Raw genomic sequence first — 12939 nt, forward strand, 5'->3', positions numbered from 1 at the left:
TTAGACACAGAGAAAGCATTTGACAAAATCCAACATCCCATTATGATAAAAGTCCTACAGAGACTGGGAATAGAAGGAACATATCTCAATATAATAAAGGCTATTTTTGACACGCCTACAGGCAACATATTACTAAATGGGGAAAAACTGGAAGCTTTTCCACTTAAATCAGGAACAAGACAAGGGTGTCCACTGTCCCCACTTCTATTTAATATAGTTTGGGAAGTCTTAGCCATAGCAATAAGGCAAGAGACACACATAAAAGGGATACAAATTGGAAAGGAAGAGATCAAGTTATCATTATTTGCAGATGACATGATTCTATACATAAAGGACCCTAAAGACTCTACTAGCAAACTGTTAGAGCTGATCAAAACCTACAGCAATGTAGCAGGATACAAAATAAATACACAGAAATCTGTACCCTTCATATATGCTATCAACAAACACATGGAGGATGAAATCAGAGAATCACTCCCATTCACAATAGCATCAAAAAAAAAAATAAAGTACCTTGGAATAAACCTAACCAAGGAAGTAAAGAATCTATACAATGAGAACTTTAAAACACTCAAGCGAGAAATTGCAGAAGACACTAGAAAGTGGAGAAACATCCCTTGTTCCTGGATTGGAAGAATCAATATTGTGAAAATGGCAATCCTACCTAAAGCAATCTACACATTTAATGCAATCCCTATCAAAATTCCAAAGGCTTTCTTCATGGAAATAGAAAAACCAATCCAAAAATTCATTTGGAATCAGAAAAAACCTCGAATATCTAAAATAATACTGAGCAACAAAAAAGAAGCTGGTGGTATCACCATACCTGATTTTAACCTATACTACAGAGCCATAGTAACAAAAACAGCATGGTACTGGCGCAAAAACAGACATGTAAATCAATGGAACACAATAGAGGACCCAGATGTAAGCCCAAGTAGCTATAGCCACCTGATATTCGATAAAAATGCCAAAAATACTCATTGGAGAAGAGACAGCCTCTTCAGCAAATGGTGTTTTGAAAACTGGATATATATCTGCAGAAAGATGAAAATCGATTCTTCTCTCTCGACATACACAAGAATTAATTCCAAATGGATTAAAGACCTTAACATCAGACCAGAGACTCTGAAACTGCTAGAGGAAAAAGTAGGGGAAACCCTTCAACATATTGGTCTTGGCAAAGACTTTCTGAGTACAACTCCAATTGCTCAGGCAATAAAACCACAGATTAACCACTGGGACCTAATGAAATTACAAAGATTTTGTACCGCAAAGGACACAGTGAAAAAAGCAAAGAGGCAACCTACAGAATGGGAAAAAATCTTCACCAGCTATGTATCTGATAGAGGATTAATATCTAGGATATACAAAGAACTCAAAAAGTTAAATAATAAGGAATCAAACAAGCCAATCAAAAAATGTGCTATGGAGCATAAAGAGAGTTCTCAAAGGAAGAAATACGAATGGCATATAAGCATCTAAAAAAATGTTCTACGTCACTAGTCATCAGGGAAATGCAGATTAAAACTACATTGAGATTCCATCTCACTCCTGTCAGATTGGCCACCATCATGAAAACAAATGATCATAAATGTTGGCGGGGATGTGGGAAAAAAAGTACCCTTCTGCACTGCTGGTGGGAATGCAATCTGGTCCAGCCATTGTGGAAAACAGTGTGGAGGTTCCTAAAACAGCTAAAGATTGATCTACCATATGACCCAGGTATAGCACTCCTAGGCATATATCTGAAGGACTCATCTCATTTCCTTAGAAGTACATGCTCAACCATGTTTATTGCTGCTCAATTTATAATAGCTGGGAAATGGAACCAGCCTAGATGTCCCTCAACAGATGAGTGGATAATGAAGATGTGGCGCATTTATACAATGGAGTTCTACTCAGCGGTAAAGAAAAATGAAGTTATGAAATTTGCAGAAAAATGGATGTACCTGGAAAGTATTATACTAAGTGAGGTAACCCAGGCCCAGAAAGCCAAGTGCCACATGTTCTCTCTCATATGTGGATCCTAGCTACAGATGATTGGGCTTCTGCGTGAGAATGAAAATACTTAGTAGCAGAGGCCAGTAAGGTAAAAAGGAGACATAAAGGGTAGAGAAAGGAAGGGAGGAGGATACTTAATAGGTTGATATTGTATATTGTAATTACAATGATTATAATGGGGAGGTAATATGATGGAGAATGGAATTTCAAATGGGAAAGTGTGGGGGTGGGGAGGGAGGGAATTACCATGGGATATATTCTGTAATCATGGAAAATGTGAACAAAAATTAAAAAAAAAAGTCAATTCCAGCCAGGACAAGATAGTGTCCTAGCACATGTGGACATATAGAATTAATAGTACTTCTTTAATATATAACTCTCAGTGTTCAAATTTCCTGGATTGTGTAATTGTGCCTTTCTTTTTAGTCCTGGGGATAGAATCATGGGCCCCATGAATGCAAGGAAAACAGTCTACAAACTGAGCTGTACCTCCAGCCCTTACCTTGTTTGTTATGTTTTGTTTGTTAGGATCCCTGCAAGGTCTAAACATTACATTTGCATGAGATGTTTCTTAAGCTTCTCTTGTCTTATAACATCTTGTTGTTAATTTTAAATGTAATTTATTTGTTAAATAAACCAGCTTATTGGTTCTTTAAAAAAAAAAAAAAAGAATGTAAGAGACAAAGGAAGGGTGGGACTCCATACAACATGCTCCCTCAAGACATAAAATGGCCTGGATATCCATGACCTCACAGTGCCTGACACTACCTACACAAGACCATCATAAGAGGAGGAAAAGATCATGATATCAAAATAAAAGAGAGACTGATTGAGATGGGGAGGGGATATGATGGAGAATGGAATTTCAAAGGGGAAAGTGGGGGGCGGGGATGGAGGGTATTACCATGGGATACTTTTTATAATCATAGAAAATGTTAATAAAAATTGAGGAAAAAAACAAATAATAAACCAACAAACAAAAAAGACTAAGAAGCAACACCCAAATTTAATGGAGAAATCTCAATTTCAAGCCAAATTAATGAGATGTGTGGAATCATTCTTTCCCAGAAAAATAGTGAAGTCACTGTAGGAAAAGTGGAGTAGGTATGAAGTAAGTGTGACAAATGCATGCAACAGAAAGAGACTTTGACCTATGTTATTGATTGGCTAAGTAAATTCCTAAAGTGAGTCTTCTACCCTCTGCTTTCTAGAGACAGATGTCCATGAAACACAAGTTAGGACAATATAAATCCATTTGGAAAAATTTACCAATTTAAATATTCAAAATGAAGTATTTTACTAGAAAGTTTTCTTTTTTCACTTCTTTTTCCTGCTTGCATGGATCACAGCCTGTGTGGCCAAATTCATATTTCTAACCCATGAGATATAATATCAAAAACAGCTGATAGGGTTGGAGAGATAGCATTGCAGTTAAGACACTTGCTTATAAAGCCTAAGGACCCAAGTTCAATTTCCTAGTACCCATGTAACCCAGATGCACAAGGTGGCACATGCTTCTGAAGTTTTTTTTTTTTTTTTTTACCCCAGTGGCTAAAGGTCCCAGAGCTTCCTCTGGGTTTCTTTCTCTTTCTCATAAATAAATAAATAAATACATAAATAAATATTAGGGCCAGGCGAGGTGACACATGCCTTTAATCCCACTACTTGGGAGGTAGAGGTAGGAGGATCATGGATAGTTCAAGGTCACCCTGAGACTACATAGGAAATTTCAGGTCAACCTGGGCTAAAGTGAGACCCTACCTAAAAAAAAAAACATTAAAAAAGCTGACAGAGGGGAAATAAATAACTATTCTATGATGTTACTTGTTATCAGTTTTAGCCATTGTATAGTCAAATGTATTTCTTATACACTTTTCTATGAAGCTATACTAGTGTTTATTTGAATAATTCATAAAACAAGTATAAAAATATTTGGTAGTACTTTAAAAATTATGTATATTATCATGAGAAATCACTAAACCAAAACTAAAAGAGTAATTTATCAATTAATTTGAAATTTAGAGATTATAATTTTTTCTTCTAAATTTGGAAGTCATGATTCAAGAAAATATACATCATCTGGTAATAGCCATTACTTCACTGAATTTGAAATATTATGCTCACTTGGAAGCAACTGCACTTCTTCATGATAATAGCTCTTCTTTATTTGCCTGTATAGTATTCAAGGTACAGGTGATTATTAATCATTTATTTGATTTCTAGAAGAAACATTGTTTTCTGCATTCAGAATTCTAAGTCTGCAAAATTATTACCAAAGGTATTTATTCTCTCAGGGACCCTCCCAAACAGGGAGCTTTTCTGTGTCATTTTCTGCTTTATTTTTCTAAGATAATTATTTCACCAATGACAATAAGTGAATATAGTAAAGTGTATGACTGCAAAGACTGCATACTAATACCAATTATATTTTGACAATAACATTAATTTGGAATTTTAGCACTAAAACAAAATGTTGATGTATAACAAAATATATGACTACTTTGTTCAAATAGCACAGCCACTGTACAGTTCTATAATGTTTCATAATGTAACATAGATCTTATTTGTTAGAATCTTATTAATGGGAGAGATGCTACAATCCTGTAAGAAAAATCTCAACATTTCAGATAACATTTCACCCGAATTTAATTGGAGTCAATGTAATCTTAATGAAAATTCTGCTTTCCATTTCAAAAAGCATAACAAGTTAATTCTATAGACTTTGGATGTAAAATATAACTGGTGATGTGAGTGTATAATTCAAAACCTAAGAAAAATTTAAAATATATTATTTAACCCATATTGTTTCTGTATCACTATAATTTCTTGCGTCTAAATAAGTCATTTCCAGTAATAAAGATAGGGACTTCTTTGGCTATTCTGAGTGCTTTGTCCCTTCATATGAATTTTGAGGGTTTTTTTTTTTCTATCTCTGATAAAAATGTCTCAGAATACAAAGTAAAGTTTTGTGTTAAAATGTAACTTAAATATCAGGAATTTCACTATGTTCAAAAATTCAAATTATTTGTAATATATTATATGTACAATTCATACTTATTTTTAATCAAATAATTGCTACTGAAGGAAAATTGTTTGGATAATGACCAATACTATCAATACATGTAACCTGTGAGAAGTGCCCATGCTTAAACTCTTTAGCAGTTACAACAGTGTAATCTATATTTTCTTCTAGAAAGCAGATTTCATTCAAAACACTGATAATTTTTGTGGCTTTTATTTATTTATTTATTGAAAGAGACAGAGAGAGAGAGAGTATGGGCATGACAGGGCCTTCAGCACCTGCAAATGAGCTCCAGAAGTGTGTGCCACAATGTACATTTGGCTTACATGGGTTCTGGGAAATCATACCTGGGTCCTTTGTCTTTGTAGGTGAGAACCTTAACAGCTAAGCCATCTTTCCAGCCCACCACTAATAATTTTCTAATTATACTTTGATTTCTGTAGTAATGTGCAGTTCTAATTAGAATTGGTTTGAGCTCCTGAAATTACATTTTAGCATTCATTTCAGTCATTGTCCCACCGTAGATCCATTTACTTTGTAATTACTTCTTACCTGGAATGGATTTGTGATGGAGACTTTCAGAAATTGCTAACTACCAAAAGGTGTGCTGTTCTTTTTTTTTTTTTTTTTTTTTTTTTTTTTTTTTGGAAATAAGCCATACTATGAAAACATCTGAATCATATTTAAAAGCAGTTTATTTTTTTCCTATAAATTTTGTTCTTTTGATGAATGATGCTTTAGGATAAAGTTACAAAAACTTTGAAAGGAATGTTTTGCGTAAATGTGCTTGCAGGTGGAAGTATAACTGGGAAAACCATAGCATTTAGCATAAATGACTGCTACTTTATTATAGAGAGGATATTATATAGACATGTGGTTTGCATTAATCAGATTTAAAATTAGGTTATTATTATTAAAACATAGATTAAATCATATATCATTAGCTCAAAAAACAGATATTTGACTATTACTTTCATTTTAATATTTGCAAAATAATTTCAATATTAATGGATTGTAAATACTACATAGATGCTTCTATTACTAAATCATGTTTAATTTTCTTTTTCACTATTTTACTTGAGATAAACCTAAAATAGTAGCTTAGTAGTGGCTTATAATGTTTTATTTTGAAATGTTACATTATGTACAGGTCTCTCAAATTTAATTTATTTCCTTGAATATTTATTTATTTAATTTGAGAGACAATGATTAAATGGATGCACTAGGGCCTACTTCCACTGCAAGAAAAACAAAACAAAAACAAACAAACAAACAAAAACTCCAGACATGTGCACCACTTTGTTTATCTAGTTTTGCATGGGTACTGGGGAATCAACTTAGACCATCAGGCTTTGCAAGCAAGTACCTTTAAGTGCTGAGACATCTCTTCAGCCCTATTTGTAGTTTTCTTGTAGTCACCACTTCAGATATTATTTTTTGAAAATGAGTTGTTAGCTAGGCATAGTGGTTCATGTTATAAACTTGGCAATTGGGAGTCTGAGAAAGTAGAGTCATTGTGAGTTTGAGGCCAGTCTTGACTACATAACATAATGAGTTCCAGGCCACTTTGGTGATAAAGTAAAGCACTTGTGCCCCAGAGACCTCTTTTCTAGTAGCATTCTAGTTGTCTTTGATAAGTGCTTATTTTTTTAGCCATCTTTGAACAAATTTGTCATGTTTCAGCTGAACAAAGTCATCATAACAGTGGATAAGTTGGCTAAGTTATGTGTGCGTGGGTGTGCGGGTGTGTCTTTGTACTAGAGTAGGTCTATTATAGTTCATTTTGGTTTTAATTATATTGTTCTGAAAAACTTAGCATGCTGATATGTGCCTATAATTCCAGCACTCAGTTTCCTGAGGCTGGAGAAATTTTATAACTCTGTCGTCAGCCATGGCTAGATAACAAGATTTTATCCCAAAAGCAACATAAACTAATATTAATTATAATAATAGTGCTTTGGTAGTTAACACCAGGTGAGGTGAAGACATGTTTGGTTCCTGTGCACTTGGACATGGTGAGTTACTAGCGTGTTTGAGGTCTGAGTGTGTTTGGAGTCTGAGAGTGTTTGGGACCTGTGGCTCAGACTGAGTGAGGTGGTGGAATTCTTGTGGGTCTGTGCTTTCAGGGCAGATGAGGTGCAGGTATGTTTGGAGCCTGTGTGCTGGGATAAGGTCAGGTGCTGGTATGTTTGGTGTATGAGTTCACAGACCAGGTACATGATGATGTGTTTGGGGTCTGAGCATGTTTGGGGCCTGTGGTTCAAAGTGGATGAGGTGCCATCATGCTTGGGGCCTGTGTGCTCAGGGTGGGGAGATGCAGATTTTATTGGGGCCTGTGTGTTCACACCAACTTTCTTGGGGCCTGTTGCTCTGGTCTGGTGAAGTGCAGGTGTGTTTGAGGCCTATGCACTGGGACAAGGTGAGGTGTTGGTATGATTGGGGCCAGATATCTCAGACCAGTGAAGGAATGCCAATATGCTTAGAGTCTGGCCTAGAGTGGATTAGGAAGTGCCAGTTACAGGCATGTTTGATACCCCCACACAGGAGGTTCTAGCCACTTCTCCAAGCTTGGAGATAACACATTAGACTGGAATACCTAAACCACCAAGCTTGGAATGCCAGCTTAGTGCCCTCATACTGTTGTGGGTGACTGCACTTGGAAACTCCACAACCTGTGTTTGTGAATACAGCACCATCACAATATCATTATCTGCAAAACCAGTTCAAACCCAAAACAGAATACATACTGAAGATTCTACAAGTACATATTCTTGAGCTTTACCCTGAGATGGGTAAGCCACAATACAGAAACAAACAAAACATGAAGCAAGAAAAAGCATGACAACAAACTGAGAGATCTCCACCAAGATTGTCTAGTCCAATAACTGAAGTCTCCATAGAAAACACAGAGGAGATAATGGAAATAGAATCCCAAATTGAAAGCACAATAAGATATGTGACCCTGACCAACAAAATCGCTGATTTGGAAGCAAATCAGTATAAAACTAACAATTGCATAAGTGAGATGAGGCAGAATTATGTCTTAAAACACACTGCTTAAATTACTAGGCTTAACAATTGAGGAAAAGCAAAGAGATCTCAAGAGTGAGGGAGATGAATTGAAGGTGAATCACCAAGTAGAGGATATTGTAACAAGTTGATTAAGGCATGATTAAATGCAAGAATAAGTTGAAAGAAGCATCAAGAAAACTAAGCCATGACCTGAAACTTTAACTTGACAAAGGGATGGATACAATACAGAAAAAAATACAATATAAAACAAAAATTGAATATAGCTTATAAAAGTCTCTCTAGAAACCCTCACTAATAGAGTTAATCATGTAGAGGACAGAATCTCAGATCTGAAAGACAGGACTGAAGAAATTGTTTGGGAGTCCAAAAACATTGATAAGTTAAAAAACTCATGTGAACAGAATATTAAGGAAATGTGGAATACAGTAAAACTACTAAATATCTAGATCAAAGGTATACCAGAAAAGGAAGAAATTCAGGAAAAAATTAATGGACAGCATATTCAACAAAATTATTGTAGAAAACTTTCATACCCTTTCAAAAGAGAGACCCATCCACATACAAGAATCTCACAGAAGACCAAATGGACTATACCAAAGGAAAAAAAAAAAAAAAAAAAAAACCTTTCCAGGGCATATCATAATTAAAACTCTAAAGAATGAAAAAAATAAATAGTGCTTTTAAAAGCACCAAGATAAAACAACTCATCGCATACAAAGGCAACCAGAATTACCTCAGTTTGTTTTTTTTTTTTTTCCTTTAACTTGAAAATCTTGAAAGCAAGAAGGGCTTGGAATGGAGCACTTTAAAGTCTAAAAAACTATGACTTTCAACTCAACCCACTGTACCCAGTGAAAGTTTGCCTCATTAATATTCTTAAGTCAGCTATTATAAGACACAGTTAATAGGGTCTGAAAAATAGATACTTATATCTATTGTCTTCAAGAAACTCACCTAACCAATAAGGATAGATACCTCCTCAGAATGAAAGTATGGAAATTATTTTTACCAAACAAATAAGAAATAAGCTGGTGTGGCTGTATGAGTATCAGACAAATTAGAGTTTAAGCCAAAAGTTATCAAAAAGGACAAAGAAGACCACTTTTTACTCACAAAAGAAATAATTCAACAAGAGGATATTACAATCATAAATCTATGCACTAAACACAGGTGCCCCACATTTTATAAAACAAAACTTACATGAAAAAAATCCCTATAAATAAATCTCATGCCATCATAGTAGGGGACTTTAATACCTCAATATCATCAATAGACAGATCATCCAATCATAAACACAACAGAAAATAATAGAGCTCAACAACAACATAGAACAACTAGATCTAGCAGACATGTACAGAACATTCCACCCCCTCCATTTTACGTAAAACACATTGTTCTCAGAAGCTCATGGAACCTTCTCCAAAACAGATTATATATTAACACATAAAGCTTATTAGCATGAATTCAGGAAAACTGATGTAATTTCCTGTCACATATTTGACCACTGTGCATTAAAGCTAGAAATTAACAATAAGAGAAACAACAAAATTACATAAGCTCCTGGAGAGTGAAGCATATGTTATTAAATAATGAATTGGTCCCAGAAGAAATTAAAAAATGAAATTGTAAATTTTCTAGAACTGATTGATGATGAAACACAACATATGAAAGCTTATGGGACATTGTAAAGGCAGTTCTAGTGGAGAATTTTATAGTAACAAATGCCCTCATAACAAAGACAGAAAGATGTAAAATTAATAACTTGACCATTCTCTTAAACATGTTGGAAAAACAATAACAATCCAAACCTAAGATCCAAGACCTGATGTATTCTCAGCAAAATTCTACCAAATCTTCATACAAGAACTGAAACCACTTTTTCTTAATCTCAGATAATAGGAGAATAGGGAATCTTCATCAACTCCTATAAACTGGACTTACCCTAGTAACAAAACCAGAAAGATATAAAAAGAAAAGAAAACATTAGAACTATGTTTCCAATAAACTGAGATGCACAACTACAGAATAAAGTCCTCTTAAACCAAATTCAACAATACATCAAAAGCATTACCCTCCTTCATCAAGCATGCTTCATCCCAGGGATAAAGGTATGGTATACTATATAGAAATAAATTAACATAATATGCTACATAAATAAACTTAAACACAAGAACCACATGATCATTTCAGTGCATGCAAGAAGGCCTTTGACACAATATATCACTTCATGACCAAATAATTGGAGAGACTAGGCATGGAGGGTTTATATCTGAACACAAGAAAGACTATGTACAAAGCTCCTAAAGTCCAAATCATACTTAATGGGGAAAGATTCAAGGAGTTCCCATTGAGATCAGACATAAGAGAAGGGTGCCCACTCACACAACTGCTCTTCAACATAGTGATGGAAGTCTTAGCCCAAAGAGTAAGATAGGATAAAATATAAAAGGGATACAAATTGGAAAGGAAGAAGTCAAACTAGCCCTATTTTCAAATGGCATGATCCCATATATAAGTTATCAAAAAGACACTACCTAAAACTTCTAAAGCTGAAGGATTCTTTCAGAAAAGTAGCAGGATACAAAACTAATACACAGAAATGAGTAGCCTTTCTATATGCAAAAACAAAAAAAGAAACCACAAATATACAGATAAAGATATCAGTGAGTTGTCCCATTTCCAGTAGCAACAACAAAAAAACAATACTTTGAAATAACACTGACCAAGAATGTGAAAGACCTATATAATGTAAACAGAAAAATCACTCAAGAAAGACATTGATGAAGGCACAAAAAGATGGAAAGACCTTCTATGCTCCTGGACAGGTAGAATTAATATTGTGAAATGGCTATTGTACCAAAACTAATGTATAGTTTCAATACAATGCCAAATGAAATGCAAGTATCATTCTTTTTTTAAGATTTATTTTATTTATTAGAGAAAGAGAGAGGGAAAGTGAGAGAAAGAGAGTGAGAATGGGAGCACCAGGTCCTGTAGTCATTGGAAATAAACTCCAGATGCAGGCACCACCATGTGCATCTGGCTTACATTGGACTTGGAGAATTGAACTTACGTCCTTAGGCTTCACAGGCAAATACCTTAACTTCTAAGCCATCTCTCCAGCCCACAAGTATCATTTTTCATAGAGGTAGAGAAAAATCTCAAACGTCATATGGAATGAAAGAAGACCTTGGTATCTACAAGTATCATCATCAAAAGAAAAACCCGTGGAGATACCCCCATACTCTATCTAAAGATGTACTACAAAACCCAGGGCCTGAGTGAAACCACTGAGGAACTGGCAAGGTGAGCAAAAGTACTGCTTCCATGGAAAGCCTGACAACCTGTACCACGGTGATGGAAAGAGACACTGAGGATACTTAAAATGTACCAAAGCAATAATTCAGAAGCTGCTGAGAGCTGAATACTAATGTAAACTTAAAACACATCACAGCTCAGGGAATTTTGCGGAAAAGGGTGTGGAAAGATTGTAAGAGCCAGAGCCACAGGGTAAGAGGGCATTTCCAGAGTCATTGATCTCCTCTAAACAATGGTGAATTCTAGAAATCCCATTGAGGAGTAGTACCCTCAGTAAAATGGGGGCTGGGAGGAAAGAAATAATGGTACCAACGCATGATGTGTCTATACAAAGTTCCTACTTAAAAAATATAGTGTTTCAATGATAACATGATAACAGCCATAACAAAGCAGGATTTTGTACCTTACTCTATACAGTGTGTTAGTTAAAATAAACATAAGTCAAATAAATTACATTACATTTTTTTTTTTTAGTATTTCATACATTTATTTTCTCCCTTCAACCATAATAATATGATATCCAAATTTTGTCTTAACTGGTGGATCTGTAAACACATGTTTATCCATCCCACTTACAGGCAAGGCAAATGCCGCTTCTTGAAATGGTCCCACCATGGACACTCTTGTCATCCAACCCAAGTCGCCCCCCTGCCTGGCTTTATCTTCACTATACTGTGTGGCCACTTCACTGAATCTCATTCCAGACTTTAACTTTTCCATGGCCTCCATGATTTTGCCGTGTTTTTCACAAAGAATGTGTCTGACCTTTACTGCATTGCCACCACCTTTTGGGCCCTGAGCCTTCTTGTCAGCACTGTCACTCCCAGAGGCTCCACCCCTGGAAGAACTCCAGATATAATCAGTAGCAGTACTGTGGCGGCCCTGGCCACCTGCTACCCACGTTCCGTCCCCGCACATAGTAGATCTGTTCCTGGCCCTCTCCTCACCCATTCCCATTCTCCCTGATTGTTTCGGCCGCTCTACCTTTCCCCCCTTTTCCCTACATTACATTTCATAAAGTGTCTTTCTTCATTATGTCAGTAAATATTTCTATGGCATCTGCTTTAGCTTAGTATTGGCTTATAACATCAGCCATAATGGATTTTGTTATTCATGTCCTGTGAAATACTACTTTAAGAAAACACTTGTCCAAATTCAATAGATAAGGTAATAAATCTATTCAGAACTTAAAATTTAGTTTCATAAGCTATACGTGAAAAGTATTTATGTACAGGGCTATAAAATTTTAACAAATGCCATTTAAGAGGATTTTAAAACTAATTTATAGGTAGCCTAGGATTTTTATACCGGTAAAAATAATATGTGTATATATAAATTTAGAGAACAGATGGAGACAGAATTTATCTTACAGTTATTAAATTATCATTTTCACAGCTTCAGATTCCAAAATTAATGTAGGAAGTTGAGTATTTATTAAATATGTTCTGATTAATGTATATATATGCAAATGCTTGGAATTCATAGGCTGCTTGTCAGTAGCATCTATCACTTAAGTATATCTCACATTTTTGAATAAAATGACTCTTTGAATTCAGTTCCAA

The 12939-nt window shown here is 35.2% G+C and overlaps 1 protein-coding gene across 1 annotated transcript; it reads right to left on the reverse strand.

Moving 5' to 3' along the window:
* Positions 1–11862: 11862 nt before the first annotated feature.
* LOC101595181 (peptidyl-prolyl cis-trans isomerase NIMA-interacting 4-like) lies at positions 11863–12210 on the reverse strand. Its single transcript, XM_045155432.1, has one exon. It carries the CDS (start codon positions 12104–12106, stop codon positions 11864–11866), a length of 243 nt encoding a protein of 80 aa, XP_045011367.1. The 5' UTR covers positions 12107–12210; the 3' UTR covers position 11863.
* Positions 12211–12939: the final 729 nt, after the last annotated feature.

This window comes from Jaculus jaculus, chromosome 7, assembly GCF_020740685.1.
Source record: "Jaculus jaculus isolate mJacJac1 chromosome 7, mJacJac1.mat.Y.cur, whole genome shotgun sequence".
NCBI classification, from domain to species: Eukaryota; Metazoa; Chordata; class Mammalia; order Rodentia; family Dipodidae; genus Jaculus; species Jaculus jaculus.

Coding starts and splice junctions, on each gene's coding strand:
- LOC101595181 (XM_045155432.1), bottom strand. CDS start 12,106: ATGGAGGCCATGGAAAAGTTAAAGTCTGGAATGAGATTCAGTGAAGTG.